General features: G+C 47.2%; 2 protein-coding genes across 8 annotated transcripts in view; one reads left to right on the top strand and one right to left on the bottom strand.

Moving 5' to 3' along the window:
• The window catches only part of PUSL1 (pseudouridine synthase like 1), a 58,416-nt gene extending 42,080 nt beyond the window's left edge, over nucleotides 1-16,336 (bottom strand). Inside the window, exons 1-2 of one of the 3 annotated variants that reach the window (XM_081923837.1) lie at nucleotides 16,130-16,336; nucleotides 5,599-5,656 (exon numbers count right to left, since the gene is read on the bottom strand). In XM_081923837.1, coding sequence (XP_081779963.1) covers nucleotides 5,599-5,656; nucleotides 16,130-16,143 — 72 coding nt within the window. In that variant the 5' untranslated portion in view covers nucleotides 16,144-16,336. Of the gene's footprint in view, nucleotides 1-5,598; nucleotides 5,657-7,567; nucleotides 7,899-16,129 lie in introns of those variants that run through there. The other 2 variants (XM_081923838.1, XM_081923836.1) reach the window with 2 other exon arrangements.
• Nucleotides 13,228-17,354, top strand: part of ACAP3 (ArfGAP with coiled-coil, ankyrin repeat and PH domains 3) — a 146,727-nt gene continuing 142,600 nt past the window's right edge. For all 5 annotated transcript variants that reach the window (XM_081923549.1, XM_081923548.1, XM_081923551.1 and 2 more), the window contains exon 1: nucleotides 13,228-13,478. In XM_081923549.1, coding sequence (XP_081779675.1) covers nucleotides 13,432-13,478 — 47 coding nt within the window. In that variant the 5' untranslated portion in view covers nucleotides 13,228-13,431. The remainder of the gene's footprint in view (nucleotides 13,479-17,354) is intronic.

The raw sequence follows: 17,354 nt of genomic DNA, 5'->3' as shown, positions 1-17,354 counted from the left end.
AGAGCCCATTCCTCCCGCCCCCATGTGACATGTAAATTGCTGCTTGAAGATTGTGAGCTTAGTCCACATTCACACCATAAAGCACTATGCTACCACTTTAAACAGCCATGGTTTCCCCCAAAGAATCCTGGGAACTGTAGTCTGTTAAGGGTGCTGAGAGCCATTTAAAGGTAAAGGGACCCCTAACCATTAGGTCCAGTCGTGACCGACTCTGGGGTTGCGGCGCTCATCTCGTTTACTGGCCGAGGGAGCTGGCGTACAGCTTCCGGGTCATGTGGCCAGCATGACTAAGCTGCTTCTGGTGAACCAGAGCAGCGGACGAAACACCGTTTACCTTCCAGCTGGAGCGGTACCTATTTATCTACTTGCACTTTGACATGCTTTTGAACTGCTAGGTTGGCAGGAGCAGGGACTGAGCAATGGGAGCTCACCCCATCACAGGGATTCGAACCACCAACCTTCTGATCAGCAAGTCCTAGGTTCTGTGGTTTAACCCACAGCGCCACCCACATCCCTTGAGAGTCATGAGGAGGCCCCTATTCCCCTTGCAGAGCAACAATTCCCAGAACTCCCTGGAAAGAGGGATTGACTGTTAAACCATCTGGGAACTTTAGTTCTTGGAGTTTGTCTCCCCACAGCATCCTTAACAGACTGCAGCTCCCAGAATTCTCCAGGGGAAGCCATAAATGTTTGAAGTGATACCAGAGTGCTTTAAATGTATGGTGTAAAGGTGGCCGGAGGGAAGGGGCTGTTCTGCAAACCCCTCCTAGAGATATTTCCATCACTCTGAAATCGTTCTATCAAAGGCTGTTAACTAGGCTAGCTGAAACAGCCAGATGTGGTGCATTCACTATTAGAATATTGAATATTGCTTTCTTTTACATAGGTTGTTTCTTTTAAAGTGATTATTACTTTTTGTATTGGATCAGATTGTTACTGTTAATATCTGCTGTTAATTTCTACTGTTAATTTCTGCTGTTTTATAATGTTTTTATATGTGTTGGAAGAGTAGCTGGGGCAACTCAAACAGAAGGGTCGGGTATAAACAAAAAAAAAATAAGATAATGATGATTATGATTCAGGGACCCTTTGTTCCTCCAGATGTTGCTGAACTACAACTCCCATCATCCATCATTCCATCAATCAGAGCCAGGGCTTTTTCGGCTGTGGCCCCGATCTGGTGGAACGCTCTGTCACAAGAGACTAGGGCCCTGCGGGACTTGACATCTTTCCGCAGGGCCTGCAAGACAGAGCTGTTCCACCAGGCCTTTGGCCAAGGCACAGCCTGACCCCCTCCTTTGGTGATCCTCATAGAACTCTGGCCCAGTGGTTGCCAATTGATTTTGAGTTGATTTTAGAATATCGATTTTAGAATGCTGTGTTACTTTGATTGCTGTTAGCCACTCTGAGCCCGGCTTTGGCTGGGGAGGGTGGGATATAAATAAATTATTATTATTATTATTATTATTATTATTATTATTATTATTATTATTATTATTATCATTATCATCATCGCGGGCCATTGGGCCATGCTCACTGGGGCTGATGGGGGCTGCAGTTCAGCAGCATCTGGGGAGGTTAAAGTTTCCCCACAGATGGGCTGGAATGGTGGATGAGAACCTGGGAGACCAGGGTTCAAATCCCTACTCAGCCATAAAGTTCATTGGGTGGCCTTGGGGGCACCAGTAAAAGTATTTCTAACCTACCTCACATGGTTGAAGAAGAAGAAAAAGAAGAGTTTAGATTTGATATCCCGTTTTATCACTACCCGAAGGAGTCTCAAAGCGGCTAACATTCTCCTTTCCCTTCCTCCCCCACAACAAACACCCTGTGAGGTGAGTGAGGCTGAGAGACTTCAGAGAAGTGTGACTAGCCCAAGGTCACCCAGCAGCTGCATGTGGAGGAGTGGAGACGCGAAGCCGGTTCACCAGATTATGAGTCCACCGCTCTTAACCACTACAACACAGCAGAGGCATGAGAGCCAGGTTTGCCACCAACAGCTCACTAGAGGAAAGATGGGGCATAACAAATAAGCATTACTACATAATAACGGTGCTGCATCCAATGTTAGCCCTACTCAGAGTCAACCCACTGAAGTTAACAGACATGACTAACGTAGGCCCCTTCGCTTCATTGGGGTCTTACTTGTCCTAGGCGATCAGGGGGCGAACGGAGATCTGCAAATGTTTATCACAAAGTCCTCCATCCCACCCTTTTGAGTCAGCTGCCGGCAGAGGCCCAAAAGAGAATACCGCTGTCTAGATCAGCCATGCAAGGGGAGCGATTTGGGAAAGAGAGGAATTATATATCTCTTATGAGTCGCCAAGAACCCATTCCAAGTCATGTAGGATTTCCAGATGCTTCCCTCTCGCGTCCACCTCTCGTGGTTTGTCCCCCCCCCCGTTCCCTCCCTCTCTCCCTTTGGAGAAACAAAGACTCAAGCTGTCCCGGGCGCCTGTCCCGTAACACTCCCATTGCTGTTTCCTCATGCATGGGAAGAAATTCTTGGACCCAGAGCGCACGTTCGAGGGCCAAGAAAAAGACAATTTGCATAGAAAAAGATTTCGCCCTGGGCAGCCTTCGTTGCAAAGGAGGAGAAGCGGAGAGAAAGAGGGAGGGAGAAGGTCCTGAACATCGCAGAACATGCAAAGCAGAGGGATGAAAACAAATCATATTTCCCCAGGACAGACACACCGTTTCCCTTCCCTGGGTGAAGTCACACACAGAGAGAGAATTTTGCCTCTGGAGTAGCCTTGAAACTTCATATCTCCAGTAGCAAGCTGGGAATGCACATTCCTCCCCTCAAAAAACCACCAACAGTCATCCTTTCCTATAATGACATACCATGAGTGGAGGCTGGTCTGCTGAGACAGATGGGGCACTGCCCCACCAACCTCAGCCAGCCCGTTTGCCTGCCTCCTTACTCACAACGGTTCCTGTTGGCTTCCTCCTCTGTCTCAGCTTTTGCCCTGGGGGAACTCAGTAAGGAGGAGGTGGATGGGGACAAACCTAGAAGAAGTTGGCTCTGCCTGTCATTGGCTCTGGCGCCACCTACTGTTCGGCTCCCTGCCTTCTGCCCTACCAGTCCCAATGGGCATGGAGATGCTGGAAACACTGTTAGAAATTAGCCAGGCGCCAGGCGTGTTTTGCTACTGACGCAGGTCCTATTGCGACTAACATCTCCATCTGGCTAGCCCCTCCAGCTTACTTAAGCTGGAAAGCAGAACAGCTTATGTACTGCATTTATATCTCACCTTTTTCTCCACTCCTCAGTAAATCCCTGCTATAACAAACCTATGAGGTAAGTTAAGAGGCTGTGACTGGCCTAAGGTCACCCAGTGAGCTTCATGACTGAGTAGGGAGGGATTTGAATCCTGGTCTCCCAGGTCCTTTTCTACACCACACTGGCTTGCTACAGTGCTTCTGCTAAGGGGCACCTATATAAATTAAGTACGTAAATAAATATTGGGAAAGGGAAATGTCACTTAGAAAACGATCTGAAATATGTTAATTGAAGCTGGAATTCGTTCTGTTCTGGATTGTTTTAATGTGTTTCAGATTTTCTCTTTAAAATATAAAACAGTATAGAAATAAAAGTAATAATAATAATAATAATTTCATGGGTGGGATGGCACCTAGACTTTGGACAGTAAGAACATCAGAAGAGACCTAGTGTCTAGTCCAGCATCTTCATCAGTGTGGCCAAATATGTACACAGAGAAAGAGAGAGAGAGAAAGATACACACACACTAATTTGTCTTGATGCAAGACTTGGCTTTTATCTGTTTTGCTTCTTTTTTATTTTCCCATGTTATTTGTTCTGGAAAATGCAACCTCTGTACTGCTTTGGAACTTTGATTATGCCCTTTCCTGTCTGCTTGCAGTTTTGATGTTGTAATTAATGAAAACCTTTATTTATGAGAAATCCACTAATTCACCTTGATACAGAGATGAATCTGAGCACATTTTCAGGTACTTTGGCAGGGGACCCTTTTGCCTCTCACGTGAAAACGCCCTGCAACAGCTCGGGCCAAAACTGAAGCTGAAACAGATGGAGGGAGCTGTGTACCTCTGAGCTGTGCACCGCCCGCCTTCTCCCTTACGTCCCCAACGTCTGGCTCCAGAAGGGTGGGTGACTACAGCGGGAGTGAGTCAACTCCGCTTGGAAAAAGAATAATCCAGCATTCCAACAGGCATGCAGATTCCCAGCATGTTCCATTTGGGAGACCTGCCACAGATGGGCTCAAAAGCAAGTCTTAACTGAAGACCAAGTCCAAACTGAAATCTCCAGGGGTACTCAACTCCCCAGAAAATCCAGCTTGTCCTTTCCATAGGACGGCTTCACCCTGCTGGCCCGATTCGACACTTAACAAAACCCTGTTTGAATTGTCCTCACCCCTGATGCTATGGAGCACAACGAAGACTTATCTTGGAGGCTTTGGGGGCAGGGGTCACCAATGTGGTGCCTGTGGGTGCAATGGTGCCCATGAGGTCTTTCCCTGGTGCCCACAAAGCTTCTGAGCAACCCCACCCACCCTTGGTCACAAGGTGCTGAGGGTAGTTACCTTTTTCTCCCTTGAAAGTGCGTAGAGTTGTAGGAGGAAGTTGGAAGGATGGCACTCTTTCCCACTTCCTCCTTCAGCTCTATGGGGTTTGTCAAAGCTCAGCCTGCTTCTACTGGATGTGACTTTTACCCAGATCCCTAGGAAAAGTGAACTGTGTATGCGCACAAACACATGCTATCTCCAGTTCCAAGATGGGGAGAGAAGAGCTGGTTAATGGTACTCACTCTAAAGTCCCAATCTACTAAGGTGGCTGACAGACTCCCCCACCCATAGAAAGGCAGCCTATCAGGTGGAAGGCCAGACAGGAATCCTGACACTGGTTTTGTAAGTGAAGGGAATTTTTGCTGCATGGAGGATTGTTCACGAGTGCAACAAAAAATTGTCTGAGCCTACAAAAACTGGGTGTTGGCAGAAGGGGTCCCAGTCTAGCCTTCACCCCAATATTTGTGCTTTCTACATGCAACAAACTGTTGTACTGTCAGCTCCATTCTAAGACAGCCGAGACAGACACAGGTTAACCACCTCAATAAAAAAACTTGGTCAGAGAGAGAGAGAGAGAGAACTCATGATTATGACAAATCCCTATATTCAGATGTCGATCTACACAGACACCTACAGTGTCTGCAATTTGGCAGCCTTACGGGAAATCTTAAATAAGTAAATATAATTTCCAAACACAGATTGTCTTCAGTTCAATCCCTTCTTCTTTTTCAGTAACATAACTGGCCAGACCTGGCTTGCTCTTGTGCAATCCCAGTTCAACATCACTAAGGAGGTGGAAGCAGCATCTGAAAACATTCTGATTGGCTGCCTAGAACACTTACATGGGAGTCGAAGCACCTCTTGTCACTGGTCCACTGAACACTGCCCTTCAGAGGATAGCTTTCATTGGTCTTAGGATTTCCATAAAATTCCGGGCATCTCTTCCAGCCCTTTGGCTCCTCGGAACCCCCCAACCAGGAGAGCAAAAATGTCACACCTCTCTCTATAGCCCATCCCAACTCAATTTGAAAACCTTAGCTGTGGTACATACCTCCAAGTGATTCTGCACTCCAAGCACCGCCTGGTCAGGGCGAACCTCCTTCACGCCACTGCAGCAAAGAAAAAAACATAATTACCTCAAGCAGAAGAAAGTGGAGGGTGACTGTGGTTCACAGACATTGACCATTGCCCTAACTTTTATTGTGCTGAATCAAAACAAGTAGGGCAGCTAAGGGAAAGCTTTATCCCAGCAGATGCACTAAACTACAATTCCCATAATCCCCGGTCATCAGCCATGCTTTCTGGGATCAATGGGAGTTGCTGTTCAGCAACATCTGGAGGGCCAAAGGTTCACTGGCCCTTGAGAATTTCTCTATCGCCCTTCCTGATTCACAGTTCAATCTCTTTGCCACTATGCCAAATCAAGGCACAGAAATGTGTGAACCAGAGGTTCACACAGCCAATCTGAAGAGCAAATTGGAATAATAATAATAATCCCCTTTTAAAAAAGAAAAAGAACGTGCACAAGAAACCCGCATGTTGAGTGAAATAATTGCCCTATTAATAACAAAAGAACCTAACAAGGTTAAAGACGAAGGAAAATATTTTAGCAGCAGGTGCAAAAGCAAGCGCTATCAGTACATTAGCGACAGATGTCATTTGCAATCTTAATTCTCATTATTCCTCTTCTCTTCTCTTCGCTCTCCCTCTTCCCCGCCACCAATTTCCCATTGTCTTACCTAATGTGTCATCTAACTGAAAGGTAGAAACGGAAAATCTCAGCTGTCGGAGTGGATCCCAATGTAGGAACAATGGTTTTAACTCCCCAGCCTCATGAGAAAGATCCCCCATTCCCAAAGAGACTTGGGCTGCATATGCACCTTGCATTTAAAGAGCAAGATTTCTCCCAAAGAATCCTGGGAACTATAGTTTGTTAAGGGTTCTGGGAATCTTAACTCCAGGATTCCTTGGGGGTGGGCGCAATGTGCTTTAGACGTATGGTGTGGACACAGCCTTGATCAACTTCGGTTCCATTCAACCGTCAGAAAGGCACAGAAGAGAACTAGGTAATATAAGGTACCTAAAATAGGTAATATGTCACCTAAAATATGCTGTGTAGCCATGTATAAATTCTCATCCGCTTAGACAGTTAACGGTGGGGTGCACCAGGTACAGTGGTACCTCAGGTTACATACTCTTTAGGTTACATACGCTTCAGGTTACAGACTCCGCTAACCTAGAAATATTACCTCGGGTTAAGAACTTTGCTTCAGGATAAGAACAGAAATTGTGCTCCGGCGGCGCAGCGGCAGCAGGAGGCCCCATTAGCTAAAGTGGTGCTTCAGGTTAAGAACAGTTTCAGGTTAAGAACGGACTTCTGGAACAAATTAAGTACTTAACCCGAGGTACCACTGTACTGGGCTAGATTAGCAGAAAGTCTGAGCCCACTGTCATGAAGCTCACTGGGCGACCTTGGGCCAGCCACAGCCTCTTAACTTCCCTCACAGGGTCGTTGTAGGGATTAACGGGGGGGGGGGGGAGAGAAAAAGGTGGGATGTAAATGCAATGAATAAGCTGTTCTGCTTACCTTCTTAAGAAAGCTGGAGGGGCCAGCCAGATGGAGATGTCAATCGCCAACCTGGCATCCAGAGATCTCCATGTGGTCTCAACTGGACCCGCACTAGTAGCAAAACACACCTGCTGCTTGACTAATTTTTAGCACTGTTGTCTACACTGACCAGCAGCAAATCTCCAGGCTTGGAGGCTGAGGAGAAATCTCCTCAGACTTGGAGCCTTTTCCAGTCCTAGCTGCAGATGCTGGGGAACTGAATCTGGGCCATTCTGTGTGCGAAGCAGAAGTTTTACCACTGAGCGACAGGCCTTCCTGTAACAGGAGCATAGGAAGTTTCTGTATGCCATGCCAAGCCACTTGGTCCATCTAGCTAGTATTGTCTGCACTGACTGGCAGCGGCTCTCCAGAGTTTCACGCAGGGAGCATTTGAGAATGCTTCTAAACATACCGTACTCACCAGTACTTGGTCCCAAGGTATTGAAAGAACAGCAGATACCGAGTTTTTGGAGAAACCATGTTGGTTTTTCAAAAGCCGCCGTGAAATTTCAGCTATAAATCATGAATATGAAGCTCTGAACAATTAACATGGCCATTATTAATAACTGCTGGCAAATTTCACAACTGCCTAATTCTGGAAGTGGAAAGCTCTTGTTGCAATATTTAAAAAACAAACAAACACCTGTTACCCCTCCTCTTTTAAAAATACGAATTAAGAGGATAAACTGGCACCGCCGACCGGTCTCAGCAGCGTCCTGCCTGATGCAGCATGGCTTTCACCTGCGTTTAAAAGTTTAGGAGCCTGGTAACAAAAGCCCCCTCTTGGAGTGTCTTCCCAATTGCCTTTTCTTAAACTAATTATAGTGAGATTTTTTTTAATAGAGTCCCAAAGTGTTTCTTATTTTGCGATATTATTTTGTTCTCTCCGCATTTTGGGGAGAAACAAAACTTCTTCCCCGTTTGAGAGAGGGCTTGATTCGCCCCACTCCGCAGGCAGCTTCTTAGACAGCCCAAACTGGTGCCAGTGAAGAGATAGGGCGCTTTCACGAGGGCCTAGAGCTATTCGTGTCTCGGCTTGATTGCGATTTTTTCGGCCACAAATGGACACACCGCCAGCTGGGGAGGAGGAGCCGAGATTCCGCGGTGATTCTCTTTAGGGATAGGAGGGAAATTCCCACCTGTGAACAAAAACGTCCAATCTCCTTTGTGATTAAAAATAATGTGTTATTATTGTCGAGAAATATGGTGAATGTGTGTGTGCTGTTGTTGTTTAAATGCAGCGTTGCTTCCAACCCACCAGCCCCTTTTAAGGTTTAAAAGCTTCCTTCAAAAAACAGACTTTCCCCCTTTGATTAATATTATTATTTTGCAATTGACTTCGTTGCATTGATCTCTCCCAAGTCCAAAACACATGAGAGCAGACTTGACGGGATCTCTCATCAGCGCAAGGTGGTACAACTCAAAAGTTAAGGCATCTTGGATTCAAGACCTCGTGAGTGTATGCAGAATACGGCACCTTCCTCACATTTTAAGGGACCAAGGCCGGATTGCCCCTGCTCATGTACAGAGGTTGCTTCCTCTTTTGAATTGTCATATGTCTAGAGCAGTCTTTCCCAACCTTGGGTCCTCAGATGTTGTGCTGTATCTGCCATCATCCATGGACATCCCCAAATCAGGAGAATCCCAAACCCAGAGATTTCAGGGCCCAAATCTGAGACCTAGGGTGATGTCACAGGGGTGGGCCTGGGAGACAGCGATTAATTGAGACAGAGAAATAGAGGCGGGCAAACCATCCCACAGACCATTTACGCTATAATTTGCTGCCAGCTCCAGCTGGGCTGAAACTTGCAGGCCACATACAGTCTTCTTGGTGTAATATAGGCACTTTCGCCCACTTGCAGGTTCAAGGCCTCCACCTGCATTCTTGAACAGTGGTACCTCGGGTTACATACGCTTCAGATTACAGACTCCGCTAACCCAGAAATAGTACCTTGGGTTAAGAACTTTGCTTCAGGATGAGAACAGAAATCGTGCTCCGGCGGCGCAGCGGCAGCAAGAGGCCCCATTATCTAAAGTGGTGCTTCAGGTTAAGAACAGTTTCAGGTTAAGAACGGACCTCCAGAACGAATTAAGTACTTAACCCGAGGTACCACTGTAAGTCGCTTTGAGATTTCAGCATATGTGGAAGGCACACTGAAATCTAAGAAACAAGGATAGCTGAATTCCATTTGCAGCTGTTGAGGAACAGGGCATAAATTATGCAAAAATAGCAAATATTCAGGATGGATCAGAATCTATCCTGAATATTTTGTGTTTTGCATAATTTATGCCGGGGGGTGCAACATTGTATAATTTATGCAGTGCAGAATTGAGAATCTGAATTTCTCGATGCGGAGTACGCACAAGGGTAATGCTTAGAGAATCAAGGGTGAATCTGTGGTTCATATCCACACTCAGTCATGAAGTTCACTGAGTGATCACGGGCTATTCAGTGTCACGTAATAACCTACTTCACAGGGTCCTGTTGTTGTAATCAAAGTCACTTGGATAATGCAAAGAGTCCAGAGTGAAAAGAAACCCTGATAACACTTTACTGAAGAAACTGAACATAAACAGTGTATAATTCAGGTGAAATTAACAGAGAGGTTTTTGCCTTTCGCACTACAGGCTTTGTACATAGCATGGAGGCATAGAACCAACTATACAGAGGGAAATCTCTAGAACTACGTAGCCAGTCGGCGCACATGCTACCTCACTAGAGATCACACCACTCTTCCTGATTGCTAAGCAGTGCCCCCCCACCTGTTTTCCCTCTTGGCTGGTTGACTTTAACGTAACAGAATTAACCCTTAAATTACAAACTGAATGATCCTTGCTGTTGCACTTCCAACAGTTGTGAGGTTAAAATGAGATGAGGGGGGATAATGGATGTGTTGTCCCCCCCAGCAGGATAAAAACTGTGGCAAATAAATAAAAACAAAAAGTTCTGGTACCAATCTACTCCTGGTCAAGATGCACACAGATTAATACACCAGTGGAAGAAATCTAATTTCCTGGCAACAGTTGGGTCTGATTTCCACAAGGCCTGTGCTACTTTCAAGAAGAAAAACCTATTCATCCCCAAAGGTTCCAATATATCAGCATTTTAAACAGATGTGTTTGGTGCAACCTGCCAGAGGACTTATGCAATCGGTTCTGTTCGTGTGTGTCGCTCAGTGCACAGAAAATGTTCCCACAGCTTCTGCTGACGATGTGCGGGAGGATCAGGATTAAACCAGCACATCCAGCACTTTTTATTACTTTTCAGCCACCCCAGATTAATTTAATCTGATCTGTGTGTGAGCCGCTCCATTCACAGAGTCCAGGGACAGGCGCGCCCTCTGTGTCCCTTCTGGGCTGCTGAAGTGCTGGGGGGCTTAGGAAGCTCCTGGTTTAGAGCATGATGACATCTGCCTTCTGCCATGTAGAGCCCTGATGGCCTCGATAGAAGGCATGTCTCACCGGGATGCCCCAAAGCTTCCTTCTCCGAGTGCGGAACAGCAGGGCAACAAACCACACACAGACAAAGTCATTTCAGAGATTGCTGCAACCACTGCCCACCCTTTCAAGCCTATCTTTGGCATCCTAATGACTAGAAACGTGCTTTTTAAAAAGAAACGAAGGAAGGAAGGAAAGTGGGCTACATACCGTTAAGAGAGACCACATTGCTTCTTTGTGCAGTGTCTCCTGATTGTGAGGAATTGAGCCCAGAGCAATGACTCCTGCATCAGGGATCCTACCCCACCTTTCGCTAGGACCAAGGCAATTGCACACCCAGACTTGGCAGAATTTGCCCAGCACCAGTGGAGATTGATTGGAAAAAGCCAAACCTACATCTAATAATAATAATAATAATAATAATAATATCATCAGGACTTTAAACATGGGTAGTTAGAGAAGTTGACTTGAAACATTTGTATATTTCATTATCTCACTTTTCTACTGCATCTTTATGAAGTATAGCAATGCAGCGAGGATCTATCATATTCTAGCACATCCCTGTCTGGGGTGGGGGCTATTCCTTTTTTTCTACTATGGTAGGCATTTTTGTCTTTTTATATTACAAATATTTTTGTATTTTATATTGTAAACCACCCTGTGATCCTCGAATGAAGGGTGGTATAGAATTTAATTGATAATAATAATAATAATAATAATAATAATAATAATAATAATATAGCCAACCCTATAGAGACACAACAAACCGCCTCCTCCAAGGATAGGCCTTCCCATGTCAAACCAATGGTCCATCTATTTCAGTGGCTTCCAGCCTTTTTGGTGTGGTGGCCCTCAAGGCCAGAATTGCTTGGCACCAAGACCCATCGATTTATTGTCACAGTTGTCATAAAATCATAGAACTGTAGAGTTGGAAGAGACACCAAAGGTCATTTAGCCTTTACGACATGACAACGAAACAGGAAAATTGCAAGAGGTGCTCATCCTGCTAGTTAGGGATTACAAACAATTATTATTTGGGGTTTACTTACAAAGCCAGCGACCCACTTGCATAGGATTGTGATGCGCTGGTGACCCACAGGTTGAGAAACGCTGATCTATCTCAGTACTGCCTGCACTGACTGGTACCCACTTCCCAGAGTTTCAGACAGGGTCCCCCCTCTCTGAGCCCTGCTCAGAGATGCTAGGGAATGAACCTGGGACATCTTGCCTGCAAACCAGGTGCTGTTAAACTGGCCTCTTCCAATCCTTTCAGTCTACCATGCAGGATTGTTGTAAGCAGTGCAATAGATTAACCTGTGCAAAGTGCTTGGAACCCTCTCAAACACCGTACAAATGTTGAGGGCATGGGTCTTGCCAAATGTATTTAACTCCTCTGCTGAAATCAGATGGAGTTAATACGGTAAACTGCAGCGGCAGCATCATGTTCTAAATCAGCCTGCACCAAGCTGGTTGCCTTCCAGATGTTTTGGGCCACACCTCCTGCCAGCCCCAAATATCTGGTGGGCACCGGGTTGGCAGAGGATCCCCTAAACTGTCTTATTTATTATCGTCCCATGTTAACGACATTATTTTATTTATTTATCTGCCACAGCACTCCTCCTGTTCAGGGGCAGAGCATCTGCTTCGTATTGTGGCACGGCCAGGCCCAATCCCCAGTGGCATTTCTGGGGAAAGGCACTCTGCCCAAAACCCTGGAGAGTGGCTGCCAGTCAGAGCCCAGATGGACAAACGACAACCAATGTGGTGTAGTAGTGGTTTGAGTGCCAGAAGAAGACTCTGGGAGGCCAGAGTTCAAATCCACCACTCAGCCCTGGAGCTCACTGGGGGCGACCTTGGAAGCATAGGAGCCAACTCCTAGGGGCCAAGGTCCCTTTGCCCCCCCTAAAATATTTGAGGGGTCGCCCCCTTCAAATTTGATGGGCATTGCCATTCAAATAGTGTGCAAGTGCCATGTCATGCGATTATGCAGGGTGGGGCCATAGCTGTCAACTTTTCCCTTTTCTTGCGAGGAATCCTATTCGGAATAAGGGAATTTCCCTTAAAAAAAGGGGGAAGTTGACAGCTATGGCCCCACCATAGTGGGCACCCCTGCTTGGAAGCCTCGCGGCGTATCCTACCTCACAGGGTTGTTGCGGGGGTTAAAGGAGGAGGGGTAGAACCATACACATCCCCTTCAGCTCCTTGGAGAGGAAAGGGGGATATGAATGGAGCCATAAAAGAAATAAGTTCTGGATAGCTCGGTTGGTTGGTGGTGCTGATCATGGCAAGGTTGCAGGTGTGATCTCCATGTGGGATAGCGGCATATTCCTGCTGCATCGTCGCGGGCTGGACTAGATGATGCTCAGGGGTCCCTTCCAACTCTATAATTCTATGAAGTTAAAAAAAAAGCGCGCTCCAATTCCGTCCTGTGTTCCTCTGCTCTCCAAGGTAATTGGTAGATGCTCCCTGGGTGTGTTGGTGTGTGTATGTGTGACACAACTCTTTGGCAAGCTCTGCAGCTCGCTCGCTCGCTGGCTCGTTCCCCAGCCAACCCCCCTGACAGCCCAGGAAGGAGAGAGAGGGAGGGAGGGAGCCGCGCGCCAAGGCGAGAGCGTGCGCGCCGACGGACTGGCGCTGCCGCCGCTCCTCCTGCGCTCAGCCCGCGCCGCTGGAGGCAAGCAGGGCGCCGGGTGGCGAGGCTGTGCGCGGGGCTCGCTGCCGCAGGAGATGCGCCTCTCCGGATTTTGAGTCGCTTTCTCTTCCACCCCCCTCTCCCAATCCCTAACCCTTACCCCCATCCCTCCAAAAAAGAAGAAGAAGGGGGAAAAAGAAGCCAAGATGACGGTCGAATTCGAGGAGTGCATCAAGGATTCGCCCCGATTCCGGTAAGAAAGAGTCTCGTTGATCTCCGTCTCTTTTTCTTGTTATGGTTGCAAAACGGATCGCGCTGAAATCGCTTCGGATTCAACCGCCGCCCCCCACCCCACCCCGCTCTGGTTCCCCGCCCAAGAGCAAGGCGCAGTCTTGATGGGGCTGGACCAGGTCTCCCCTCGGAGCCGGTTTTCTCCATCCTTTCCCCCCCAACCCAAACCGTGACCTGGTTTTGGCGTTTGTACGGGGTGCGTTCGGCGTCGCGGTTTGGAAGCAGGTTGGCGTCACACACACACACACACACACACACACACACAGAGTGACAGGGGTTTGTTGAATTTATTCGTTGTTAAAGGCGGGGAAAGGAAGAAATGGTCGTGGTTGGGTTGGATTGTGCAAAGAGCAAAATGCCTCCTCTCCCCGCGTTCCCCCTTTTTTTTGAGGGGAAATCTCTCGCCTGCCCTTAGAATGCAGGCGAGAGAGAGATTCAGGTTTGGTCTGTGCAAAAACCGCATGGAAGAATTCAACAGCTTTCATGGAGGATTTCACACACACACACACACTCGAGTTGCCGTGGAACATAATGGTAGGTTTGGTAGGAAAAAGGGGGGCTTCGTTTTTCAAGCCACCCCCCTCAACATCTTGATAATGATATATTTTTTTAAGCCTCTAGTCCCTGTAAGATGAGCAGCTGGCTCTGGCAGAGAAAAAGAGAGAGGGGGGGAGAGGGAGGGAAGCCTGTCTAGGACTGCCTGTCTAGGACTGTCTTCTTGCCTTACAAAGGCTCTTACCCCTCTAATCTCATTAAGGGAGGTGGGAAAGAGACAGAAGGATCCAGGAAGCAGGGGTGATCAAATGGATCCACGGAAAGGCGGTTCTGTCCGATGCAAACAGCCTTGTCCCCCTTAATGAGCCTCATGAGGTCTAGCGGCATTGGTAGTGTTTTGGGAAAAGGAGAATCTAGGATGCAGGCCTGAGGATCCCCTCTACGGAGGATGGGGGCTCAATGTCATCCTCTTCTACAAGGAGTGGAAATATGGGATCCCGCCCAGCCTTAAAAACACACACACCAAAAAACTGTGTGTGTGTGTTTTGTCTGGCTGGGTCCCTCCAATCGCAGAGACTTGAACGCCTGGCGTTGTACAAAGGGGCACGCACGCACACACATCCATTCATCCGGAGGGATCTCAGCTGGGCGTGAGAACAGATAAAGGAAAGATGGGTGGTGTCAAGAAGCCTCGTCTAGAAAGGCAAGCCAGAAGACGTCCGGAATGGCAAAAGAAGCGAAACATTATTAATATTATTTTAAAAATAATTATAATAATAAAGAGAGCGAGAAAACTCATATTGATTAAGCTGGAGGGGGGATGTCGTTTCTCCTTCTGCTCCCCAATGATGTTTTTTTGAGCGACTAAGCGAGGAGGGAAAAGGAGAGAACTCAAGGATGGGGAGACATCAAGGTCATCTGCAGCCACGCGTGTGTGTCTGAGATGGCGGGGGACAGGGTTATGCCGCAGAGACCACCCACCAGAAAGGATGTGATGGCTCTTGTGTTTGGAGCCGTGGAGATATTGGTCAGTGATACGGGCTTAGAGTGCAGGAATGGAGCATCGCCAGCTGCAGATTTCCTGGAAGGGCAAAGGTATACCTTAAATTAGGGAGGAGAGAGACTGAGAAAGATCCTTGTATGCATCTATGCATTTAGTCAGGAGTAGGGAACCTCAGGTCCGGGGGCCAGAAGTGGCCCTCAGGCCTCTCTGTCTGGCCCTCGGAAATCTCCCTCACTGGCCCTCCTTGAGTGTTTTTGCCTGGCTGGAATGTGCCCTTGAACTCTGATCCCGCCTTTCTGCTTGCCTGGGTGGTGGATGCAGAGGGTTGTGAGAATATGTGCATAGAAATTAGTCTCCTGTACAAAGGCATAATTCGCAACTGTTGCTCCACGCACTATTGGCATGTGGCCCCTGGAAGGTTGCACAGCAGGGAATGTGGCCCTTGGACTGAAATAAGCTTCCCCCTTGCTGCATGTAATATTTGCTTGTATGCGCATGCCCGTACATGTTTGGACATATAGGTTTATATGCACAAAATGCCATAGGCTGGGCTTGTTGTCGGTCTGAGCAAAGGGCTCTCTCCCTGTCCATCGTAAGTTGCACTGGGCAGCTGAATCAAGACACCCTTTCCATTTCCCACAAGGCCTGTAACCCAAAATCATCCTTGGGTATTCTGGGAAGTTCAAAGTGTGTCTGAATATCACTGTCAAAAGGAAGTATTTCTCCAGGCAGTGCAAAGTATGGAATTCGCTCCCATAGGGGGCAGTGATGGCCGCCAACTAGAATGGTTATAAGAGGACTGGACAAATTCATGAAAGAGAAGGCTATCAGCGGCTACTAGCCATGATGGCTGTGTCCTGCCACTTCTGTCAGAGAGTTGCTGTTGTGCCAAGATCCTGCTTGGGGACTTCCCACGGAGACATCTAGTTGGCCACCATGAGAACAGGATGTTGGGCTTAGTGGGCCTTTGGTCTGATCCAGCAGGGCTCTTCTGATGTGCCTAGGTCTACTGACAGAGGAAAGATGTCCATGACATCTTCAAACCTGGAATTGCTGCCCCAGGCCGAGACCATAGTGCTAACGATGCTTATCTGGAGTAAGCCAGGGAGACTTACTTTTGAGTAGACATGGATTGGCCTGCACAACAATCCTGGGCCGTGCTGTCTTTCCTTTGAAGACCTCATCACCGGAGCTGCAAAAACACCAGTCGGTTTACATGGTTTGGCTAATCAATCAGAGTCGCAGAAGCTGATGAAGATTGAGGTTCCATTCCACTTGGCGAAGGCAAATTTTTAATCCGCACACCTGCAAACAAGAGGTCGGAATATTTTACAACACAGTCTTGTGCTTATCCACTTAGGCGCTGCATTTGACAGGGCTTACTCCCGAGTAGGTGGGTCTATAAATGTAGTCCTGTTGTAACGATAGCATTAAAAGAAAAATTTAAAAAGTCAACCCATTAGGAATGGTTGTTTATCATTTAATAAACAAAACCTTGCAAAAAGGTGCTTTAACTGAGGTTTTGGTAATCTGCAAAGTGAATTCAGTCCAATTCAATTTAAATCAATGTGCTATTTCATTGGTTAATTTGTTGCCAGAGAGCTGATTAGTCAATCTGTTCAGCTAAGGCTGTGAAGCTCTGTATACTTTCTTGGGAGTAAGACCACCCCGCCCCCAATCTGTACCATACACTTAAAGCACTATTTAGCAGCCATGGCTCCCCCAAAATAATCCTGAGAGTTGATAGGAGACCCCTGTTGCCCTTATAGAGCCACGACTTGCAGAGTAGTTTTACAGTCAATCCCTCTTTCCAGGAAAGTCTGGGAATTGCAGCTCTGTGAAGGGAGTTAGGGGTTCTTGTAACAACACTCTCAACACTATTAAACTACAGTTCCCAGGATTCTTCAGTGGAAGGCAGGACTATTAAAGTGGTATGGCGCCACTTTAAATGTATGGTACAAATGTAAGTGACACTGGACTCAAGGTGGACTTTCTTCTTGGTAAACATGGCTGGACTGTCCAAGTCTCTTCCCCCAACTTTTGGTTGATAATGGTACTCATCAGATTATCATCCACTTCCTGCTGTGGGACAGAGATGTTGGGAGGACCTGGTGCCAGACCCTCAGTATCCCACAGCACCAACCACTGACACTTGCTCTGTATCAGCCTTTGAAAAACCATCTGCAGCCAGAAAGTGCCAATTAAATTTCCTGCCGAGCAGCCTTCCCTAGAATTATCTCCGAGTCCTACTCAGAGTGGACTCATTGAAGTTGACGAAGCTAAATTAGCCATCTACCTCAATCTCAAGAAGTCTGTTCTGAGTAGGGCTAATACTGGGCA

This window comes from Podarcis melisellensis (genome assembly GCF_964234715.1).
Source record: "Podarcis melisellensis genome assembly, chromosome: 8".
NCBI classification, from domain to species: domain Eukaryota; kingdom Metazoa; phylum Chordata; class Lepidosauria; order Squamata; family Lacertidae; genus Podarcis; species Podarcis melisellensis.
Note: the sequence above shows the minus strand (reverse complement) of the source record. Positions and strands in the feature narration are given on the sequence as shown.